The sequence below is a fragment of the Urocampus carinirostris genome, chromosome 18 (genome assembly GCF_059441175.1).
Source record: "Urocampus carinirostris isolate Australia breed hairy pipefish chromosome 18, RoL_Ucar_1.0, whole genome shotgun sequence".
Taxonomy (NCBI): Eukaryota; Metazoa; Chordata; class Actinopteri; order Syngnathiformes; family Syngnathidae; genus Urocampus; species Urocampus carinirostris.
In genome coordinates, this window is record NC_142366.1 from 10121221 (window position 1) to 10146802 (window position 25582).

Sequence of the window (25582 nt, forward strand, 5' to 3'; positions counted from 1 at the left end):
TGGTAACAAAAACCCATTCGTGTATTGCTGGAAAGTGGGACATGGTTTTCTGCAACAGCAGAGAATGTCCTTTCTTTTTGCATAATAGATTTAAATGGGGAATTAGAATATTAAATTTTGGACATTACACATTTTGGCCTGGGTTATAATAGCTTATTTGAGTATTCCTGTTAAGTGTATTTGGTTTGAGAGAGTGAGCGAGTGAGAATCTGAGAGAGAGCGAGAGGGAGGGAGGTGGGGTTGCCTTCCGAGCTGCCTGCCTACACAATCTCCTCAACACAATCCAAGACACTGTAATGATGTTGAATGTGCTTTACGAGTAACTTCTTTAAACCAAGGACGAGAAAAACATTGGGTGAGTGAACATAAGATTTTCTTGGTACCGTAACTTTCAAGTTATTTATTTTCTGCACAACTGGAACGCGACTATGTTTTAGTTGGGGCTCGGAATTGAGGCCTGAGGGTCTATTGATTGTCTGGTATTCTTTTTTATAGATGTCATGTTTTGCAAAATCTCTCGAAGGTTCCGATGATCAGAGTAATTGTTACATTCCTATAGCAATAATAATGTTAAAGTTTGTAATTAAATGTCTTCAGACCTGATCCTTGTGAGAGGACACCAGAAAATCCAACCCCTTTTGCAGCAAAATTTCTAATATCAGAATAATAATCAAATGCAAAGATACAATCCTACCGTCCTACAAGGTAGGTATCTTTAAGCACACCTAAATGATAAGGAGAAAGTAGTTCCTGCTTGTAATCCATGATCAAAAAACGTCTGAGAAATCCCTCTAAATCCGTCAAATGTCTTCTATACTTGCATACCTGCACTGATACTAAGTAGCATTCTTGTTTTGGACCATGGGAGGTAGACTTGTACTTGAGAACTTGTTGGTCAATAACTGCTGGCCAGCTAATGAGTGAGCAGTTAATCCATCACAGATCAGATTAAGGAGAGGACGGCGGAGATTACAAATCAGGAGGACCTTGTCTGAATGGTGAGGCAGACAGGTATTGGGGTCACGTATCACAGTCTGCCCAAGATCACGGACAGGTCACCAAGGGATAAAAATACGCTCACCTTTACTCAAACTTTCTTCACAGATTACCAAAGAAAGAGCATGTAATTAATCATTGGATTTAATTGGTTTATGTCACACTTAAGGAACAAACAAGTATCAGTTCCAAAGTTCTATTAAAAGTAGACATTTGATAAATTGTGCTGACAGGACGATAAAGATTTTACATGTTTTGATTCTTGTTGATATTCTCTCTTAGTTCGGACTCAATGCTAGCAGGATTATTTTTAGCCCGGTGGATCAAACTGCCGTGGTGCCAACAGGTGGACAAGCAAACAGCGGCATGACCTTTACCATCAACAACTACTATTCTCTTTCATTCTTAAGAAGGTTCGCTCTATTTAGCACAGTATATGGATGTTTCATTAAAATATATTATGTCAATTACTGCAGATTCAATATTAAGGAACATCATATCGCAGTAAACACTAGCTATTCATTCTGTGTCTACATATTGGGGGGTAATCCTGCCAAACCATTAACCCAAACTTTTAAATTTATAACAAATCTCTTGAGCAAAGCAAATTTGTTCAAGGTCAAGGCTGTTTATATATACTATCATTTACGCTCATAAATTACAATTCGAGAATGTTTGCATGAATCCCATAAAGGGAGTAAGAACTATTCAACAGGCTCTCCAAAGCTATGATGGGATGTGTTGCGTAAATCCAGGCAGACCCAGACCCTTTTAATCGGCTCCTTAGTCAGAAGGGGTTTGTTTATCACGCTATGTTTGCTTCGCCTGCCTGGTTTTCGGCTCATCCGGCACCAGACAGCAAAATCCTCTCCTCAACATCAGCATATGAAATATCCAATGCAATTGATTTTACCTTTCTCTGTCAATGGAAAGAGAATCACAGAGCAATGAAAGTCTGGGAATATTTCTGTTTTTAAGGACTGCTGTTCTAAGAAACTCCACATGTAGTTTATCCAGGCGTGGAGCTTTCGCAAATGGCATCTGTGATTCTGCTCTGACAGAAATACTACAAGCACTTGCTGTTCTCTTGGCAAGCTTTTGATATTTTTCCAAATCCTACCTGCTTGGATAGCCAACAACAACTTATTGACCTTCAGGGGAAAGAAAGACAAGAAAAAGCCTGAGTGACCGAGCAAGGCAAAAACAAATAGTGTCCTTGACAAAAGACACACAAATCAAAAACTTCAAATCAGTACCTAACCATCATTAATTTGAAATTCTCTTACAGATAAATCATTGTATTGAAGCCATCATGGAGGAAACAGATTTGCTGAAAGAACGTCTCCAAGCTATCACGGTAGAAACGTTATTATTTTATGTACGGTATAAAGAATGTACGTAATTAAAGCAGCCGGTGCACTTCAGTGTTTTGTCAGTTCCAGTCAGTTAGCACTGCTGTGTCGAGATCTTCACGGTTCACCCACCTTTAGTCACAGACACCACTATCTTTGACACGGTCAATGTCAGAGGGGCCTATAAATACTTGGAGACAAAATTAAAGAGATCTCCTTTCACTGGTAACAAGCGTAGTGTTGAACAGATACTGAATCTGAAGCTATTATAAGGCTACAGTTTCCCACCAATGTCCTTAGCATCACTGACACAAAAACTGAATAGCAGTAACAGTTTAAGGACTTAAAAATCCAAAAATTAGAGCATACACTGAAGTTAGTTATTGGTAAGGTGTTGAAATCTGTTGCTTTTTGGGGTTATTTATGGCTGTCACCTCAAGGTTGAAGCCTTTGACCTGACAAATGTACAACAGGTGTAAAAACTTTACTCGACAGGACAAAAGGAGAGTCCAGGAATGTATTACCCAGAAAAGAAGACAGATAGAAGAAGAAAAACTAAAACTCCAATACATAAAGGTAAGATTTAGTAACAGAGCGGTAGATACAATCTTGAAGATTGAGCCTTACATTAGGTGTTCAAAGATAATGTATTTCATCAACAGAAGAAAGCCTTGAGGGAGCAATGGCTGATGGATGGTTTGAGTCAGCAAACCGAGGAGGAGCAGGAAGCAATGAGGCTTCAAGCACAGAATGAACAGCAACAGAGTGATCAGTTACAGAGCAACATTGACAGGTAACGGCGGGTTGGTTATTATTAGAGTATCGCACACTTTACTATGGTGAATGCAAAATAAAGATTCTCCTAAAACTATATGCCAGGAAGCGGGGCTGCAACTAATTAATATTTTTTTCGATGAATCGGTCAAATATTCTTCCTATTAATTGATTAATCGGATTTTTTAAAAACACATTTTTAAGTTCCTCCAAACTTTAAATATTGAAGTAGTTGACAGATAGAAAAACTAGTGCACAACACAACAGAATATTTTATAATATAAAACAATAAAAACAGTGTGTGACAAAAAACTTAACCATGTACAAAGATACATACAAATATATGCTATGCACCTCTAGATATTCTTTTCCTACCACTTGATCCAAAGATTTCACATTTAGACTTACATGAAACAATAACAAGGAAAGTGCAATCAATTTTATGTGTAACAAACTTTTTATTTGCCCAAAATCTTAAAAATGTAAGCTGCCTTTTAAAACGTGTTAACGAATTCGATTTTTGGGTTAAATCTATATATATATAAATAACATTTCAAATCTCCTAATAATATACAATATGCTTAAAAGGCTTCCCCTTGTGTTGAGATAAAAAGGTCATCATTATTATTTTTCTTTTTACTTTATATATTTGATTACTTTATGTTCTTTTTTTCATCTCTGTATTTCTGCAGCACTATTTGTTCCTTTGTTATCTTTATAGTGTTTGAAGGTTTCGTGCCAATTCTGCTTTCAATTATGCAATGTTCAGTAATAGTCATACCTAAGACTTATAACATTGGTAAAATGGCGGCGCCCTCTGTTGGCTGCGGCTGCATCGGCTCGCTACAACGGGTCAGGTGTATCGACATTTCGTTCTATGTACATTGTTACAAAGAATGACAATACAAAGGAAATTATTATTATTATTATTATTATTAATAAATTATTTTGAAAAAAGTAAGATACTTTTAAAAAAACGCTCTTAAGGTGTCCTTTGCTGGATCAAAGTTTTACCACAACTTTACTACTTCACTGTGAGATCCATTTGCTTTGATCAACGCGCTTAGTGGTTCATAAATTGCACAACCCGACAAATTGTTTCGGTAATAAGTTGCCAATGCTTTTAGTATTCAATTTTTATCAATTTTGAACATTTTTTTTGATTTGTTGTTGCAGCCCTACAAGAAAGTGAGCTAAGAGCTAAACATTTGTAGTGATTATCATTGGTGGTTTGATAAGAAGACCGTTTGCTATAGTCTTTTGAGGTTCTGACCTCTCCTTTCCAGTTTTGCTAAAATTCTAGTGCCAAGCGGGGTCTCAGAATCTCTGCACATCCACTGACCAGTGTAGTCTTCTTGCCTTTCTCCGGGTTGAGGGGTGCTGACAATTCAAGGGGAAAAGTGTCTTGAAACCTAAAACAAATGGTCTTAGGTGAAAGAGAAAACATAATAAGCCCTTTTATTCTGATAGATCGTAAAACCTTTATGGTATCATTTTCACTAGAAATAAAATGTACTTCTGACTCACTTGAGCTGAGTCAATGAAGCCTTCTTTCATCTCCAGCCAGTGTGTCCGATTTCCTGACCAACTTTTGCTATCCATTACAGTACACTACAAAAGCCACCAATCAATTGCTACTAAGATTATCGGAACCATGTCATGTGACCTATCGAGACAAAGAAGATTGGTCTAATATTTCGTACCAACCTTGCCTACATTAAAGTAAATGTCGCAAAAAGATAAATAGCCCGACACCCAACCACAATGCCCTTAGAGACATGACCTAAATCAGACGGCATCTCTACTGGATCTGCAACATACTATATCCTCTTCTTCTTTACATAAAATGGCTTTATTAAAAATCTAACTTCTGAATGTATAAAATCATAAAACCCTTTTAAACAAAAGTGTTTCTCTAGTTAAAAGAGCAAAGTAGTCTATCAAAAAACAAATTAGTCTTTAAGATTCTCGTGGGATGTTATTAAGACCTTCGTTGTTTTATTCATCAGGATGGAAAAGGAAATAGAAGCTCTGGAAACGGAGGAGCTAAACATCTCCGCCAATGAGGAATTTGTTCTGAAGCGATTAAAAGAGGTGGAGAGGACACCCGAGGACATTATTAAGGTAGGCTGCAAAAGTAAAACAATGAGTCTGTGGCTTTAATTGCTTGCTTACCTTCATTGTGCTGCAGTGGAATGTTAACTGAGAGGCACTAACCACATTTTATTAATCTTAAGGCGAGAAGGTGAAGTCTAACAAAAACATCAATTGGATTTTCTCTGGCTGTTGAATGGAAATTGCTTGACATTCTGAGAGGGACTGTTTCTTTACATCAATCATTTAACTGGTTTGATGAATAATTAGCAGTGGGTTATTGTGATGCTGAGTGTCTCGGCTTTTGGCGAAGTTTGGCATGAATGAAGTGGAGATTTGTGTTTGCTTTATTTGTAAATGTACCTGTAAATATATTATATACAGCCCTTCACAACAATTCTTTCGGGGTACCAAAGTGCTTTACGGTAGATATTTGATGTTTGAAGTTATGTTTCATCTGTTTACCAACAGAAAGTGGTTCAAGTGTTGATCCCTGTGGGATGCCATGACTAATACAATAAGCAAAACCAATAAGCAATCTAGACAATACGTTGTGGGTTTTTATGATATCAAAAAGTGTGATTTTTGTCTTCTTGATGCAGTTATTTACAACCGTACCATTGAACAGAATGTCGACATCTGGTGTGTTGTGAACAAAGACTAACTTGACTTTCTGATGGTTGCCTGGATTGAAAGAGAGTGGCGTTGGCTGGCACGCAACCTCAGTATTGCTTTGCATAAACCTTTTTGGAAAATACTTTTAACGGACACGTTATTTTAATATACAAGTACTCTGTCTTCAAATTTAGGCGTTACGTGCGGACTTCTCTACAGGTAAATGAGCTCCTTTTGTTGGTTGTGTTATATGGATGCTTGATTTGTTTATCGATAACATCATAATTGGAGATTTGAGATGAAAAATGATCAAAAGTAGCATTAATATAGCATTTGAAATTGTTATCAACTAACATATGCACAATTGCCTTATATACTCTATCATCCATCCATCATTTGCAATGCTTATCCTCAGTAGGGTCGCGGGGGTGCTGGAGCCCATCCCAGCTATCTTCGGGCAGTGGGCAGGGGACACCCTGAATTGGTTTCCACCCGGTCGCAGGGCACACAAAGACAGACAACTAACTCACTCATTTACATCTAGCGCCAATTTGAATCGGCCAAGTAACCTGACATGCATGTTTTTGGAATGTGGGAGGGAACCGAAGTGCCCAGAAGAAACCCACACAAGCATGGGGAGAACATGCACACTCCGCACCGGAAGGCTGGTAGCTGGATTTGATCCCATGACCTCAGAACTGTGCCGTGGACATGCTAACCACTCAGCCGCCATGCAGCCCGCTTTAAGGACCATAATTTAGTCATTTAAAAGTTCAGCTACATGAAAAAAAGCATGATTTGAGTTTTTTCCTCCTCATAGTGTTTAGTATTGACTAATATAAAATGAATTGCTGGAAATGTTTCTTTGTAAATAATGTGCTATTGAATACCTACTAAAACAGTCGGTGGAGCTTCCACCAAGTAATTAAAGGTGGGAAAATCATGAAGAGCCTTGAAGTGATCCAAATTCAGTAACAAAAGCTATGAACGAGAAACTTGTATACAGCTTGTATACAGTAATTACTATGAACTGTAACTGAAAGAAAATCTTCATGATCTCTGCATGAAGCTGTGATTTTGCAGCGAAATATATTCAATAAATTACTTTATTTAAGATAGTTCTCTTTTTCAGATGATAATTTCATTTCTTTCTCAGATACGACCCAACCTGTTTCATTACAGACCCCAGAAACTCCATTAGTCCCTCCGACGACATCAGCATACAATCTGAAACCCCAAAATGGTAAAAGGTCAAATACAAGAATAGATGTGTGTGAGAAGTATACATAATTTAAATGAAATACCTGGCTCAATGTTTTTCTGAGCAATCACATTTTTTGTTTAAATTGATCATGAACTTGCAGTAATTGGCTTACCTATCCATCCTATGTTACCTAGGATCAGTTATAGCTTAGTTTTGCAGTTTTTAAGACCATACAATTCTACTAGGACTCCAATTAAAGAAAATCTAAGACCCTTATTTTGTTGGGTTTGCAGCAACATTTGCATTGGAGATCAGCGTGGAGCATGATAAAAAAACAGGAACAAGTCAAGTGGTCTCTACAGCAACCATCAGTCCTGAAAACATCCAGGAGAAAGGCTTTAAGGTGTACGATGATGGAAGAAAATCTATATACGCTTTAAAACCCGATGGAGGATCGACGTCTCCTGGTGTAGACGGCAAAATGACGCCTGCGCAGGTCGATGAGCTTCTGCGACAGGCCACAGATGAGAATGTACCTCGAAATCTGCAGTACCATCAACCCGTGTACTCAACTTCGTATTCTGGCACGAGCAGACCAAAGACTTCAAATCGAGTGCTGCCGAAAAGCCAAAGAACTCTTTCCACGGTCAAAGTCAGACCGGAGGAAAAAACACCACCTTCAGAGCTCATTTGTACAGAGTTAGAAGACAGTCGCTTAGTAGTAGCTAACCCTAAACTTAATTCCCGGGTGGAGGGTTCCGACAACACTAAAACAGTTTCAAAAGTACAGAGTTTTACCTCTTTCAACAATCAACTGGACTCAACACCTATCACCATGATTTTTATGGGCTATGAAAATGCCTCGGATCAGGACTTACTCGACTACCAAGCAGAACTGCTTACCGTGGGATGCAGTGAAGATGAGGAAGAAGTTGGTTCTGTAGAAACAGATAACAACGAAGAGCCTATATCTTACCACCCTGAAGGATACAAGAGCAAAGTGTTCCAACCTCGACTAACAAAAGGCTACAATTGTGACGATAACAACACAACCTGGAATCATTTGTGTCTTCACAGGCCAACGTTTATGCATAAGCCGGGAAATAAAAGACAATTGTAAACACAAAAGTGATCTAGAAACCGTATGTGCATGAACATAAAGCTTTATAGCGTAATGATTCACGAGTGGGACCATATGCCGGGAAGCAGGCTTAAAAAATGTTTGATGACAAAGTGACAAACCAAAATAAACAAGTGGTCTCAAAACAGCGAACAAAGGGCCCTAACCAAAAACAAATCTGACATGACGTTGCTGTGGCAATGACAAAGACGATGACAACCTCTGCTGTCAGGCACAGTCAATATGGAGAGCAATAATAGTAATGAAGAGCAGGTTTAAGGACAAATTAGGTGCAGGTTGGTGCTCTCCTGCCAATCTCCCCAGTTTGGCGCCCTCTAATTGTGAAACAGTGTATCACAGCCTAACAATTTTAGGGTTTAAAGGACATTGTTTATTATTTAGTGCCTAGTTGTGATAAAAAGAAAGAATATTAAATTAAATAATAAGCAAAAATGCATTAACTATATTATGAAAGGGCATTTTTAGGTCGAAACATTTTTATAATTTAAGAAAACATGAGACTAACCTAGAGGGAGCTGACATGATTGTCACCCATCCGGCAGCTACGGATACCTTCAAAAACCAAAATCTCTGTGGAAAAAATAAGAAGAAAAAGGGTGCGATTTTGTCACTTTTAGTCTTTAGATTTTATTCTTCGTTGTGCCACGTAGCACTTGCCTTTAAACAGTCACAAATGGTGGTAAATAATTCGACAGTGTCCCTTTAAAGAATCAAAAATCCGAAAAGAAGAGCGAAATAACCCTGAAATGTGTTAGTTAATTGATTTTTTTTAAACTTTTGTGAGTATTTTAAGAGAAACATATCATGTGTCACACACAAAATCTGGGTGAGAGGAATTGTTCATTTTCCTCATGTTGAGGTTTTTGAGTTTTTCCTTGCCCTCATGTTGGTTTCAGATCAGGGGATGGTGTAATGATAGTCTGTAATAATAGTCTGTGCAATAACCTGTGCAGCCCTTTGAGACTCTTTGTGATTAAGGGCTATACAAATAAAATGACTTGACTTGACTTGACTTGTTCTGATTAATTTTTTTTTAATTTTTTTGCTCACTTCAAATTGTGTACACGATAAAATAAAAATTTGTACAGGATTTTATCAACTTTTTTTATCTAGGTTTTTTTATTAGGCTGGTTTCGTTTTGCCAATTTCAGCTCTAATCCAGATCGTCTAGCTCACAGTTAACAAATGACAACATCGTAGATTGCTAATATTGTCGCGGCATTTTACATAGTGTGTCGTGTTTTGAGTAAATAGGTGCGGCATTGTCTTTAAGGTTTATTAGCGTTTAATAAGGGGAATGACAATTTTTAATATGGGGGTCAATTAGCTGATGTTGACAGGTAAGGGGTGACTAACACTCTAAGTTTTGATTGATTCAAAGCTTAACACAATATCAAGTCACAGTTGTCTTATCTCTAACCTTTTAAAGCAGCTTCCCCGTATCAATGATGTATCCAAATTCCCACTGATTATAATTGACGGCAATTGTGTCATTAAATAACAATTTTAAACGACAAAAAGTGTGAGTGCTTGTGTTTGAGAAAAAAACGGTCTTCCTGGTGCTGATTAATGGAAGCCCGATTATTGGTCCCCTGCCCTACACCCATTTCTGTAGCCGTCCAATGGCTGATTCTGCAAGCCGGGCAGAACAGTTAGTGTGATGCTGCTCTTAGAAACAGAGCTGAGTCTTGTGCGCCAGACTGCCAGCCACTCTCTCAGGTAAGGTCCATCAATGCAATCTAGAAGAAAACAACCAAAAACTTTGGTACGGTTTATTTTTGCATAAAGAGAAACGGCGTTGAGTTTGCAGCTCGTGAAGACTCCCGTCATTTTTCTTATTTTTTTTGCAGATGATCGATTATGTGCTGTCGCAGGCTGTGTGTGTGAGTGGAATGTAAGAGTGTTCTCTGCAATGACTGGATTTACAGGTGCAAAAAAATGCAAGAACTCATTGATAATATTGTAAATAACAGGTAAAACTAAATAAATTGAAGGGCTAAATCAGTTTTTATCGCAACAATTGAATTGTCTTTGTGATCATTGACATCAATGCGGTGAAACATTGTATACAATGAGATTAGACATGGCACTCCAGGGTAAACATGTGATAAAAACTTTAGAGGGAGAAAAATAACATAAGAGACTGATAAGGATAAATTGGCCAATCATTTACAAGGTAGTGCTTGGAAATTGGCCTAAGTTGTAATAATAGTGCAATGGAATAATAGAGCAATAACAAGGTTGGTTGTCACTTTTTGGACCGATACTGTTATGTATATGTGTGTATATATAAATAAGACACTTTAAATGTTGTTGTATTACAATTTGCTGGAATACTTTTTATTTATTTTCTCAATTTATAATTCCTGAACAACCATTGGGTGATCGATACTTCCATCATTGACCGCTCCAAGTATTTTGAAATCCTGGTATCGACAGGTACCTATATACTTAGTCAGCGGTACAAATGGAATTTAGCTAGTGTTTTTTCTTATTCCTTCTGGTCTTAAGGCGCCAAATTGTGATGGCAGCCTGACCACTGATGAGTTGGCGAGTGGGTGGCAGAGGAGGTGGCAGTGTGCCGAGTGTCGCTGCTAATGGTTACCATGGCAACTCAAGTCTGTTACACGCATGTGTCCTTGTAGCTTTTTTCTTGTTTTAGTGTGCAAGGAACACATTTAAAGTTCCCCTTCATCTTGGAGAGACTTGGGTTGTCATGTGTGACTTGTAATATTGAGTTCAGTGGATGGGTTGAGGAGGGACAGATTGAGGTTCTAGAGCCCATCCCAGAGGACTTTAGGTGAGAGGGAGAATCACAAGGAACAAATAGACACATTCACACTTACATTCACACCATTAACTGACGTGACTTTTCCAAATCGTTTCTAAACTAACAGTCTTTGATCAGTACCAACATGGTTAAGAGGAGCAAAAGTCCAAACACCAAGTTAAGACTCAAGTATTTGCCCCATAAGTCCAAGTCATAGACAGCTTTCTTTGACATAGCACAAGACAGTATGGGACTAATAACATAAGCTGTTACAACCATTAACAGTGCAATGCTGTGATGTGTTTGGCTTTATGTGTGTCATGTGACAAATGATCCTCATATTGAACATACCTTTGAACAGTCCAAGTGAAAATTGAGATTAAAAGCTCTCTGAATTTACCAGATTTCTTTCTATATACTTAATAGTTTCCAAGATATTCATCCATCCTTCTATCCATCCATCCATCCATTATCTGCACCGCTTATCCTCAGTAGGGTCGCGGGGGTGCTGGAGCCAATCCCCGCTATCTTCGGGCAGTGGGTAGGAGACACCCTGAACTGGTTGCCAGCCAGTCGCAGGGCACACACGGACAGACAGTTCGTAAACTCATTCACACCTAGGGCAGAATTCGGACCGGCCAATTCACCTGACATGCATGTTTTTGGAATGTGGGAGGAAACCGGAGTGCCCGTGGAAACCGACGCAAGCGTGAACATGCAAACGCCACACAGGATGTTCGATCTCATGACCTTAGAACTGTGCCGCACACGCACTAACAACTGCGCCGCCATGCTGCCCGTTTCCGAGATATTCAATGTCAAAATGTACCCAAGACTTTTGGAACATCCTCTATTGAAGTTTAAAGTCCAATCCAACTCGAAAGTCCAACCTTATTTCTGGTCTTCAAGTCCGAGAAGATTCACGTTTTAGGCTCACAACTTCAAGTGAAGTTCCAGTGTTTAAGATCCAAGTCAAGTCCAAGTATTTAGTTACCAAGTCAAGGTCCACTGTCTTTTACAAGTCTTTAAGTCTTTTTTAATCAAATTAAATTCCTATCTCTTTGACGCCCAAATCAATTTTTGGGTCTTTGGTGGACAAGTTGAGTAGATTTAGGAATTGTGGCCTACAGCTCCAAGTGAAGTACCAGTCTTTAAACTCCTAGTCCGGACCAAGTACTTAGTACTAAGTCAAATATTAGACCAGTAAATCCAAGTAAATTTTGAGTTCAAGTATTCTATTTAGATTTGAAGTCAAGTCTCAAGGCGTAGACCCACAGCTCAAAGTTCATTCTAAGCCTCAAGTTAAAGTTTAAAGTTAAATTATCTTCCTAACTCTTTGATCAACAAGTCAGAGTTTAAGCTCAAAGTCAAGTCCAAATATTTAGGTACCAACTCAAGTCTTTGACACACAAGTCCATGTAAAGGTGTCTCTGTTTCATGTCCAACTTCTGTTTTTGGTACCAAGTCCAGTCTCAAGTCTTTGACATACAGCTCTAAAAAAAAGTAAATGTCTTAAAGTTCAAAGACCAATTAAAATCCTAAGTCTCTGACCCACAAGTATACGTCCATCTTTCAGTCTTTTTTAAACGAGTCCAAGTAGATTTAAGCTTCTGGCCCACAACTGCAAGTTAAAACATAAGTATTAAGCTCCAAATCAAGACCGACTATTTAGGTAACAAGTCAAGTTTCAAGTCTTTGACCCACAAATCCAAGTCAAGTTTGTCTTTAAGTTTGAAGTCCAAGTCAAGTCCAAGTCATTAGGTACAAAGTCACGTCTCAAATGTTTCATTCACAAATGTATCTCTCAGATCTATGAATCACAAATCCAAGTCAAACCAATGTACAAAAAAACAACTCTTTGACCCACAATATCAAATTTTTAGATTTGAAGGCAAAGTCAAAGTTTCAGGTCTTTGCCCGCAAATCCGTGTCATTTTCTGGTTCATTCCGAGCTTATACATAACATGACTGTTTTTTAACACATTTATCTTTTTCAACGTCATACAGAGTCACTCCATCCAAAGTTTAAACTATGTTTCAATGCCTCGATGTTGTTGTAGTTAGCATAAATGCATCTTTAAAAGCGATTCTTCAGAATGAACGACAGCAATGGAAAAATGAACGCTCGACAATACATCCGCTGCGACCCGCTGATCATGTGTGGGAGGCAGACACGGTCCTTGGGTGTTACATAAGCAGACTCCTAATGCATCATATTCCGCTGCTTTAAGCTTGGGAACACTTTCGTCTTCTGCTGGATAACCCACTTAAACAAAATGAAATAATAAAGCTGCAGCAACATCCTTACTCTTTCCTCAACAAACACCCACACATATGCACCCATACACTGGCGCACAAACAAACATCTCCATCGCCTCCCTCTCCTTCCAAGAATGTTTCTCTGCTCGGCACAAAGCCTCCCGAGACAGACAATCATGGTCGAAAGAATAACCAAGGCTGTGGACAAAGATCTCAATTGTACTGTTCTTGCAGTGCAAATTGTTTTCGAACAGAACTTTTTTTTAAAACAGTCATAATTACACTTGGAGAACAATGTCTGACTCACTGTTTTTCCACTTCTATTCCCTTCCTAATTTATTCAGAACGCTACTTCGGAGTCAAAAGACTCAGATGGCCGAGAACTAAACAAAGGTTACCAAAGTTCAGAGAATCACGACTTGGACGTCGTCACTATGGAAACTGATGAGCTACCAGAACTGGACAGCGTGGAGGTCACTGAAGCTGACTCAAACCAAGAAGAGGAGCTAATTTGTGATAATCTCGACCCATCAGCTTTCAACAATGAATTAAATTCTAGCAACTTCTCGTCTGACCTGATGACCAGCACAGCAGATGAGTCCCCCAGCAACCCAGAGACCGGGGTTTGCGATGAAGTACTGACCCATGACAAAAAAGAAGCGGCCCCATTTGAGGAAGGACACGACGAGCTCAAAAGGAACGAGTCCATCACTTCTTCTGTGTCTGACACTCTGTCTAGCGCTGAAAGCTTTTATGAAAACGAAGCTCATACTAAGATACAAGAGCAGGATTCAGAACAAAACTGTGTGCTTGAACAGGTTTTCGACCCACTGAGGCCACTTGAAGCTGAAGAAACATCAGAAGTGGAGCAAGACATATGCCTGGAGGAACCTCCCAATCTAGAACAATTTCTTGATGAGGAAGATGACAGCAATTACTGCAGCGACGACTTTCACAACTTGGAGGTGTACGAAGGTGACCCAGAACTCATCGAAAACCTTTCAGAACCACCAGTTCCGGAGGAAATTATTCTAGAGCAGAATATTCCAGAAGACGCTATGTCAGACGTATCAAACGAATCTTGCCGTTATCTTGACCCCGATGAAGCCGATGAGTGCCTAAGGGTTGAAATTGCAGCCGCGTCTTCTGATAGTGAGACGGACGAAAAATGGAGGACAATATTTTCCTCTTCTATAAACAAAGAGGATGACGATTCTTACCTGGACAGCCTTCATTTAAGTGCACAAGAGCTTTTCGTGCAGAAAGTTGAAGTGATTGAATCGGAGGACCAAGGCAACGACCACTACAATGAAGTCCAACTTAACGTACCAGAAAACGAAGAACTGATTGAACAGCCGGATACTTCGCCTTGTTCAACACCGCCGCAAGAGGTGAAATGCATCTCCATAAGTCTCCAAGGCCTTTCCAAAATCTCTGAAGATGATAATGAAAACGGGAAAGATGACAGGTATAACCAAGGCACTCTGGAAGAAAACCTGCAAAATACGTATGATCCCAACAGGAAGCTACCTAAAGACTTCTGCGTGATACAAGAGACGACCAGCGAGAATGTCAGCACCGAGCACGTCGACTTTCAGCTGGCTCGTAAACAATGGCGGGCCATGGAAGAGCAAACCCAAAACAAGGTTGTCATACCCACAACCAGGCAGCCCAATTTCCACGGCAGCCACAATTGCATGTACACGCCGGTCCGAAACATCGATAGAACAAACAGGAAGTCTCAAGATCTAGAAAGCTTGACACTGGATTACACTCACACTCAATTCAGCCCATGCTCGGAAGATTCCGGCTTGGACGATTCCAGCTACAGATCTCCAAATGATGACTTTGAGACCCCCGTTGAAAGAGAGATTCGCTTGTCAATGGAAAGAGAAGAGAAATTCCGAAAAGAAAGAGGTCTGTCCTGCATGGGTAAGTCTGCAGACGCTCAGTTCTTCACCCCATCGCAGGGAATCCCAAGATCAGTCAGCACTCCGCTTACCCCGTCTTTCATCATCACCTCCTCCCCAACAAAGGAACCTTTAAAAAACGACACAAACGTCATCATCCTCGACCCAAGTTGTGAATTCGATTCCAATCCCAGGCACGGAGAATGGCGCTCCGAAGACAATAGCTCCAACCTCATAATTTTAGAGACTTCCAACCTGATTATCCGCAGCGCTTCGGACTTCTCCCTCAACAAAGTCTGTGAGCCCCAAGAGAAAATGTTCATGAGCAACCCTTTTTTCAAGCTACGTTCGAGAAGCACAATGTCTCTGGTGGATGAAGAGATACAGATGATGAAGCAAAGAGAGGAAGAGCTGAGAAAAGAGAGGGCCAACCTTTATGGCAAAGGAAGGTTCAACGAGAAGAGGATGCTCTCGAACAACTTGGGTACTCTGTCCCTCGATAATCCAGGTAAACCTATAATTCTGTAAATCGGCAAGAATCACACTCCCACTTTATGTACAAATGAACAGGGTTGGGTAGGGTTACTTTAACTGGATTACTTTCAATTACTTTTGGATTACTCCAATACCAAATATGCTAATAAAAGACAAAAGAAACTAAATATGAATAAAATGACTAAATTTTGTGCAGGCTTGGGGAGTAAGGGAATACATGGAACGGCAAAAATGATGTTGGCAAGCTGCTTGGATTTATTTTCATTTTGTTTCTGTCGCATTTTATGTTCGTTTTGCCGGAGATCAAAGAGATCAAAGCCAGGAGAGAAAGCTTACCACGTGTTGTGAGTCATCATTTTATTCATATTTAGTTTCTTTTGTCTTTTATTAGCATATTTGGTATTAGAGTAATCCAAAGGTAATTGAAAGTAATCCAGTTAAAGTAACCCTACCCAACACTGCAAATGAACCTATTATTTATTTCTACCACTTTTTTAGCTTCTTTACCAATGACATGCAAGTCGTCGCCTTCATCGCCAATGAAAACCCCCAAGATGGACCGATCCACTTTATCCTGCGATCACAGAGTAAGATATCGCAAACGCTTACACAAATGAAGACTATGTATTCCTTTACATACAGTAGAACTCCGAGGTACAACATTAAACCATTCTGAAGTAGGATCACAAAGTGAAATTGCCATATAGAAGGGGATAGAAACGTATGGCGATGCATAGCTAAAGCGTTCCGAACCCACAGTGCCCCATATAAAAACATTGAAATGACAAAATAGTACGCATTCACTTGTGTAATATACGTTGAAGGATTTTATACATTTGACTATAAGGGATTTTATACGATTGAATACAAGTTGCATTTATTGAGTGCAATGAAGATTTTCACAGAGTAGGCTACAGTTCAATGACAGGTCACGTCGTTCCAAATGCAGAATATTTTGACTAGGGAATTTTGATAACAGGACTCTGACGGAGGACGGCAGGCGATGTTTTGAGAACAAGGCCCTGATCCTGATGACGTAGAAACACTCGGTGTTGTTTTGAGTTTTTCCAGACATCGAGGCGAGGTGGTGGAGCCCACATGGGCGCTTCCCTGGCCCGCACATGGGAGGAGCCGGCACACCAGCTTGCGGAAAAGACTGGGGCCGAGAGAAGAAAGCGAGAGATCGAGAGAGGAGGCTTGACAGAGACTCGAGCGACACTAATTCGGCCATATTTGATGGAGTTCACTTAGTTAAATTGTTTAAGAAATTAAATCTGCCCCCGTGTGGAAATGCCCGTCTCTTGTCCACCTTTTCCATCAAGAAACGAGCGCGCATTGTTAGGTGAATGTAGGTTCTGTTTGGTTAATGGAGTCAGACAACTAATTCTAACAATTTGGTAAAAGGTGCATTTCTAATATTTAATTCCTAACAATGTATATAGAATAAATTAATACATTATATGTATACTGGGTGGCAAGAGTCAAGAACTCACTAACATTCTTGCATTTTTGACTCTTTCTGGGAGATTGATTCAGAGGAGGGGATTCCCAGCCCCATCGCTCAAACCAACTGATATGTCGCAACACCTCTCATTGGGAGTCATAGGTGACCAAAACCCAAATTCCGACGACTATTGTAGAGCGCCAAGCAGGGAGGCAATGGGTACCAAAGTTGTAAGTCTTAGGTATGACGCGGGCGCTCTACCTCCAAAGACACCGAGCCTATATTAACATAAAAAAATATGCATTTAATGAAAATGAAATTGTATCTATTTTTGGTGTGACGCGACTTGAGCTGGTACAGTGGAGTTAGTGGGTGGATGCAGATAGAGTGAGGAGACGGTTACTGAGAATTTAAATTTGTGATTTAAAAAGTAGCACAATGATTGTCATGACCTGAGAAGATTTCCTTGCTCTTATGTTTCTCTTATTGTCTTCTCTCTTTCTCTTTTTCTTCCTTTCTTTCTCTCTCTCTTTTGCTTGTTTTTCCCTTGTCTCTTTTCTGTTTCTCTTTGCTCTCTCTCATCTCTATCTTTGTGTCTCCCTTTCTGTTTTTGTGTTTCTCTTTTCTTTCCTTTTATTCTCCCTCTCTCTTTCTCTGTATTTCTTTCTTTATCTCTTCCTTTATTTCGCTACATTCTTTCTCTTTCTCTCTCTTTCTCTATGTGTCTTTTTCTTTATTTCTCTGTTTCTCTTTTTGTTTTCTCTCTTTCTGTCTTCTCTTCTGTCTCTCTCTTTCTCCTTTTCTCCCTTTCTTTCTCTCTCTCTCTCTCTCTCTCTCACCCGCTCTATTTTTCCTTGTCTGTTTCTGTTTCTCTTTGCTCTTTCTCATCTCTTTTTGTGTCTCTCTTCCTTTTTCTCTTTTTATCCCCTTGTCTCTCCCTCTCTCTTTCTTTCTCCGTATTTCTTTTTCTCTCTCTCTGTTCTTTGTTTCTCTCTTTCCCTGTGTCTTTCTCTTTCTCATTTTTCCTTGTTTTTTCTGTCTCTCTTTGCTCTCTCTCATCTCTATCTTTGTGTTTCTCTTTTTCTCCCCTTTTCTCTTGTTCTCTCTTTTTTTCTTTGTATGTATTTTTCTCTCTCTCCATTCTTCCATTCTCTTCTCTCTTTCTCTATGTGTCTTTCTCTTTCTCTCTCTCTTTTTATCTATCTCTTTCTCTCTTTGTCTTCTCTCTTTCTCTCCTCTCTTTTGTGTCTCTCTTTCTCTTTTTTCTCATTTTTCTTCTCTCTCTTCCTTTCTCTTTAATCTACTAGTCCGGCCCACATGGCCCCGAGCTAAACAGAGTTTGGCATTCCTGTTTTAAAGCATCTTAACTAGTGAGCGACCAGAGGTGTCCTGAATCTTGAAAACAATGTTTTGTCAGTTTCCAGAGGGCTTCACCGCAGGACGACGCAAGAGTGCCATGGCTCTTCGTTGGGAAGCAGGCGAGTTTACCAAGAACGACTAACAAGGGGACGAGACATCAATCCAAGCCTTCACCGTGCCGTGTTGCCAATATTCATCCGATTTTGTGAAGTCAATGTTTGAGTGTTGCTTTAAGCTGCAATAGAAATGCAAAATGTCTGCCGCTGCATTTTTTTTGGGGGGGCAATGGTCAACAGAGCGCTTAAACAATCAAGCAGTAAGAGTCAGTGTGCAATTTTTGACCACTTGTCGAGTCGAGAAAAACATACAAGCAATTCTATTCAAGCCATTATTTATTTACTTTGTAAAGAGTTAGTTTTAAAATATGTTGAGCGAAGACAAGAAGAAGATAACTGTGCCAGGCGCTATAAGCTAACAAGTCGTGCAGTTACAGTACCTTGCAAAAGTATTAACCACCGGAGAATTATGTGACATATTGCTATATTTCAGGCTTCAAACCTCCATCCATCCATTATCTGCATCGCTTATCCTCAGTAGGGCTGCGGGGGTGCTGGAGCCCATCCAAGCTGTCTTGAGGCAGTTTGCAGGGGACACCCTGAACCGGTTGACAGCCAATCACGGGGCATACAGAGACAGACAATTCGCTCTCTCAGTCTCACCTAGGGACAATTTGGACCGGCCAATTAACCTGACTTGCATGTTTTGGGAAACCGGAAGCACGGGGTGAACATGCAAACTCCACACAGGAGGTTCGTTCTCATGACCTCAGAACTGCGCCGCACACGCGCTTACCACTGCTCCACCGTGCTGCCCAGCTTCAAACCTATAGATAAATAGATAAAAATGAAAAGTACATGTTGCAAAAATATTGCCTCCCATTTAGTTAATACTTAGAACAACTTCATTTTGCTGTGGTCACAGCTACAAGTCTTTTTGGGTATGTCTCTATGAGTTCTGCACATCTTGAAACGGAAATATTTGCCCATTTTTCCTTACAAAATAGCTCAAGTTCCTGAAGATTTGATGGTGATCCTTTGTGCACAGTATTTTTTAGATCTTTCCACAAATGCTCTATAGGATTGCAGTCTAGACTTTGGCTTGGAAATTTTAACATATTTATATTGTTAGTTTTAAACATTTCCTTTGTAAATTGTCTTTATGTTAAGGGTTGATGTCTTGTTGGTAGGGGAACCCATTCTCAGGTCTTTTGCTCCAACGGATTGTCTGCTAGAATTGCCCTGTATTTGGCTCCATCCATCTTTACATAAACTCTAAGTTTATGCTGGAGAAAAGCAACCCCAGAGCATGATGCTGCCACCACCATGTTTGACAGTAGGGATGGCGTTTTAAAGGTGCAGTTTTACGCTTACGCAAAACGTAACGCTTTGCATTCAGCCCAAAAAGTTTAATTTTTGTCTCATCTGACCAGAGCACCTTTTGCAAAAACCAAACAGGCCTTGTTATGGTATTCTTTCAGAAAGGGCTTTCTTCTTGACTCTCTTCCATTTATGGTTCATGCAGATTTAGGCAGAGTACAACTAATAGTTGTCTCATGAACAGATTTTCCCACCTCAGCTGTGTATGCCTACAGGCTATTCAATGTGTTCATGTACCTCTTGGTTGCTTCTCTGATTAGTTTTCTCCTTGTTTGGGCCAAACGTTTACAGGATGGCCATGTTTTGGGAGGTTTGCAGTGGTCTAAAGTGTTCTCCAGTATTTTTGCAACACCTACTTTTCATTTTTTTTGTTGCTGTAAATATAATATGGAATGTTGCATGAACTAGGTTCTCACATGCTAATTCTTGGAAAATATTTTCAGTTTTGTAGCTTTACGTTTGAGGCCTGAAGTGTGGTAATATGACAAAAAGTTCTTTGGGGGGGCGCTGTAATTTCACTAAGCACTGAATTAACTCTATCGGTAAGACAAAAAAAGCACACAAACAGAAAAGGTTTCACTAGTAATATTTTCACAACTGCCTTTCACTTCATTTTGCACAACTTCAATATAATCTTAAGCCCAAGCAGTGACATGCAGTCAGGGGAGGCAGTTTAATCATAGCCTCACTTGTCCTCATAGAAATATAAAATCCAGAGTAGAATAAATTGTGCTATTATGTATTCCCCTCTAAAGTCGGTTTACATTTAACTTCACAGTCGACGGATTTTCTTGTTATAAATTGCTGAATTTTCATATTATATCATGAATACAATTAGTATGTAACGTATTACTGTGCTGAGCGTCTGCAGAGTAGAGTGAGGCACGCAATTCTTTTGCCTTATGGTAGAGGGCAATAGTGAGATCGATGATTCTGATTTGAGCACACCTTAGCCCCAAACAATAGAATCAGTAATAGCATTAGCAATTAATATATTTTTCTCTTTGCATGGAATTTTTTCTAAAAAAAAAAATCACCCATCTATTGATGTTTTTATTTAAAATGAGCAGCTCGTGGGCTTTATTTAGGAGTAAAGGTGAAACAATAAAACATTTTTTTATATGCTACAGTTTAAATATAGCTTTCTTCTTCTGCCAATCGCATGATGAATAAGATGTTAGTTTATTTATTTGTACATCTAACACAAACCTCAACGCACGTCACTGGGTCCGACTCGTCATTTTATACGCTTTCAAACTACCGGATGCTAACTTGCAGAATTTTAGCATGTTTTGCCTCACATGTCAGATGTATTTTTCCTCCAAGTATGCCAAAGTTTTCCTAATCGCGAGGAGCAGGAGCATATATTAAAAATAATCATGTATACATGAATGAGCTAAAATCGGCATGTCAGCAATATTTGTCAAACCTTCCCACAATCCTCAACAATACGGAATACAGTGTTTTGACCCCAAAAAATCAATTTCAGGTCATGTTTTTCTTAAAGTGTGTTTGTAAACGAAGCTCCAGGGGTTCGGATCATTTACTCTTTATTGTAAAGATGCATCAAAACAAGCACACGTTATTAATGAGCTTTTGTGTTTGTATTGTTTGATAATTGTACATCAGCTCAAGTCTCAAAGGTAAATGATAGCTTAGTGTGGGAGAAATGGAATCCAGAGCCTTGAAGTGTAAATTGTTGTTGGATAGGAAAGCAGAGATAGAGGGTTTGTTTACATGCAGGCGATAATCCGATTGGAAATGGAATATTGCACGTATTCCGAATATGTGGAGTCATTTAAACGCGTACAATAGTCCTAATAGGACTGCAAGGATTTGATTGCAATGGTGGGTTTAGTCCTTTCATTTTCCGATTACTATAGCATGTATATGTTCTCGAGTAACCTCATTGCTTGTGGGCATACGTAGTCTCCTTCATCTGCGATATTCTTATGCCCCAAGGCACTGTGGGACCTGTAGTTTAGAGACGAATAATACCGTATTAAATCCGTATTATTTGCTAAAAATCTGCATGTATATTGGTTGATTTCCCGTTTAGTTTTTTGCCCCCACAGCAAAAATGCCACAGGTGTTTCATACGGTGTGTATCCATCCATGTATAGTGTAAGTCTATGCTTTTGGCTAGCCATGTACAAGAAAATGTTGTAGACACACAAGACGCAGCAATGCCGCTTACTTTTGTATAGAGGAGGATAAAGCATGGTACTTTGTTGAATTTGGTGAGTGATTTGAATCAAACCTGAGCTGCCAAATATTGAAAATGGTATTTCAGAATGGGTAGAGTTTTCCGATTTTGGGGAAAAGATTAAAGATTAGACAATTTTATCACTTGAAGAAAACTATAAACAACAAAGTTGCACCCATTGATCACAATTTTACTTATTCATATGAATAACTGTTTAATATTTGTTAAAAAAAATAAACGGATTTGGGGATAAAAATGTAAATACCGGTAGTGATGGACAACTTGAAAATTATTAAGAACTTGTCATATTGATTGATTCCTCTAGAGAACGGGTGCTTATTACAGTGATCGCGAGCTACTGGTGGATCCCAGATGTAGTACTGGTAGATGACAGCTAAGTGAAGCTCATGTTATGTTAAATGAATGCAAATGGTAGTGATCGCGATCTACTGGTGGATCCTAGATGTAGTACTGGTAGATCACAGGAAGCTGTATTCAGTGCTTTGTGTTTGTACGGAACCCACTGCCATCGTAAACTGTAAAATGCAGCACTTAAGCAGTGTAGTGTTGGTTGTTATCTCTTTGCAACGTCATTGGCCTTAAAAATAAGTCTGACGTGACACTTTTTGCGATTAGACTTTATTTTACGCAAACACATCGATTTGTTTAGGCTTGCACCGCCTTGTCAGTATTCAATTACTTAAATTAGTCATTTGTTTTTTAATGGAGACTGCCCTTGAATCTTCATTCGTTCTAGTTAGTTTTTAGTTTGATTCAATCATGTAAACAAAATCCTCTAAGCATTCGGGGATACTTAGATGTTCTGCAGTTTTCATGATAGGTACATCATTTTGAGCTGATTTTTAAAGAAGCTTGTATACTGGAAAGGTGTGAGAAACCGTGCTCTAGATAATAGTCTTTGTTTAAAGATGGACTGGAAATGTATTTGTATTGAAACCAAGGACATAGTCTTTCTAGGAGTTAAATTAGCATTGCTTGATTCTTGTTTTGATTGTTGTTTTATTTGAAAACGCGTATTTCGGAATTTGCTATGAAGCGGCGTGGTAAACTACAAATCATTCATGGTATTTGGTAGCTCTGCAAAATCATCCTTTATTTAATGTCAAAAGATAGATGCGGAAATTGTGTCTTTTTGACGTCGCCCTTTTAATTGGAAGACTAGCAAATGTTCTGAATTCAGGGTTATTTGTTTGTCTTTAGGGATATAAACTTCTGATTGCTCCAGAAATCCAATATTCCGTTTCCAATGGGATTATTACCTGCAGGTAATTCAAAATAATGTTGTTTATGGGGAGTTGCATGCTAGGCTATTAATTTTGAGCCTGCAGCGCAAGAAAATCCTTTCACTTGGGAGTACTGTAATCCTTTTAACCAGCATTCGTCATGTGGCTTTTGTACTACATGGCGCTTTGGCTTCAATGTGTGTGAATGTACGACAAGCGTATTGTTAAAATCAGTCTTTGCTCTAACCACTGCTCATACCTTAAATGTGGAACTTATATATTGACCTATTTTTGATGTTGCTATCTTACATTATTGTCACTTTACTCTATATGACCAACCCGGGTGGTATAAAGTCTAACATAAGCAAAAATGTCGTTCGAAGGGTTTGCTGAAATGTGCCATGATGTCGTTTCTATGTATTTTTGTAATGTCAAAGAACAAATACATATATGTGTGTGCATATTTATATATATATTTAAATAAAGCAATCAATAAGACAAAAAGCTAAATTTAAGGAGACATATTATGCATGTTTTTTCATCGCTTAGGGTGACAGCATTGCAGCTCTGCATTTGATACTATAGAGTTGACTTTGTCTTAATTATGAACGAAGTAATATTTGTAATGTTACAAATTTGACTAAGAAAGAAACTTTTGAAGTGACACGTTTACTCCAGAAAACATACTATTTGTGTACACAGAATGAAAATGTCATATTTTCATAATATGTCCCTTTAACTTCTTGTTAATCAACAATAAAGGTGCAGCGTTAAAGCGATACGTTCAGTTTTTCATTTCTTGTTTTTATTGTTCTAAGAACATGAACTGAAACAACAGGCTTAGTGTTTTGTTTTGTTTTTTTGCTTAAGTGTTGCTTCATGTTTTATCTTGGTTAACTGTTTAAAGGGACAGTGTCTATTATTTGAACACTATTGTGTCGTGCAACCGAAAATGAGTGCTTAAAGGGAAAAGGAAGAATACAAACTACGGTCATTTAAAGCGACCGAAAAGCTCCTTTTACCTTTTTCACCCAGCCTTTTACCATTATGTCATAGTATTTTTGCTTATTTTGTCAGTCATCAGCTTGAAAATGCTTGTTAGACAATCGTATCACTTCAAATAAACCTGCAAACAACAAAGTTGCGACCATTAATAACAGTTGTACTAATTTTGTATGAATAACTGTTTAATATTTGTAAAAGTAAACAAATTCAGGGATAAAAATGGAAATACCGGTAGTGATGGACAACTTGAGTTTTGTTAAGAAACTGTGATATTGATTAATTCTGTTGGATCACGGGTGCTCATTACGTTTTTTGCGATCTACTGGTGGATCCCAGATGTACTGCTGGTTTCTGAACCCAAAAATATTTTAGAAATTCACAATTATATCATAGTTCATGTGTTTTTGCTCATTTTGCCAGTCATTATTATGAACTTATTTTCCCACTAGGGGGGCGCTTAATATTACACACTATCCCTTTAAGCACTGCCCACCTCAAAATTCACTTGTTTGAATATTCTGTCAATGTGGTTGCCGGGAAATGCCTGGAAATTCATTCATTGTCCATGCAAAACGTTTGTGCAACAATAAAACTATTTGAAAAATCACGTGGCTGTACTTTACTTAGAACATGTTCAAACAGATTATTATTAATGTTTTAAATTAGGGCGAAGTACTGCCAGCAATGTTTCTCTCTTCATGTTCTTAGATCATGAAGTCTGCTTGAAGAGATTTCTCCCTTTCCGTTAAATAAGATCAAATAAGTAATCCCATCTTAGAACAGGAAAAAAACTGACAAAAGCCCCTATCTCATAAAGCTGGGTTTAAATATGTAATCTATGATATTTCTTTAATTCCCACATTACATACGGAGGTCCTGTCAATAGCCATAGATGTTGAGGGGTTTTTTTTGTTTTGTTTTTTCAGGGAAGTCACCTTTAGTGGATTTCATCGACTCCTAGATTTGGAAAGTAAATTGTGGACTAGTATGTTGACATACAACATTGATATACAACTACCATCAAATATTCAACAGTTTAATTCTTTACATAGCGGACACTATTTATCTCAGAGGAATCCATAGCTTCAAGGTCCAGGATTTGTCACGGTTGCCCATTGCCTTCACTTGGCCCCGCCCGTTTGGCGCCAGCTGCGGCTTGTTGCCTGATTGGCTTCTCTCCGATTTAAGCTCAGGGCTCTCACTCACTCCTTGTCAATCCGTCAATGAACCTCTGCACCCGCAAGACGTGAGTTTTGACTCTATCTGGGATCCTGGTTG

At 38.9% G+C, this 25582-nt stretch overlaps 2 protein-coding genes across 2 annotated transcripts; both read left to right on the top strand.

Annotated features, from left to right (window-relative positions):
* The first annotated feature begins 129 nt into the window (after positions 1-129).
* Positions 130-24911, top strand: LOC148348321 (uncharacterized). The gene is made up of 8 exons (XM_088321956.1): positions 130-355; positions 2285-2353; positions 2844-2924; positions 3011-3141; positions 5132-5246; positions 13550-15623; positions 16109-16197; positions 18472-24911. The coding sequence occupies exons 2-8, from the start codon at positions 2309-2311 to the stop codon at positions 18553-18555; spliced, it is 2619 nt and encodes an 872-aa protein (XP_088178082.1). The 5' UTR covers positions 130-355; positions 2285-2308; the 3' UTR covers positions 18556-24911.
* Positions 6815-8238, top strand: LOC148348322 (palmdelphin-like). The gene is made up of 3 exons (XM_088322840.1): positions 6815-6847; positions 6951-7074; positions 7329-8238. Exons 1-3 carry the CDS (start codon positions 6815-6817, stop codon positions 8153-8155), a joined length of 984 nt encoding a protein of 327 aa, XP_088178966.1. The 3' UTR covers positions 8156-8238.
* Positions 24912-25582: the final 671 nt, after the last annotated feature.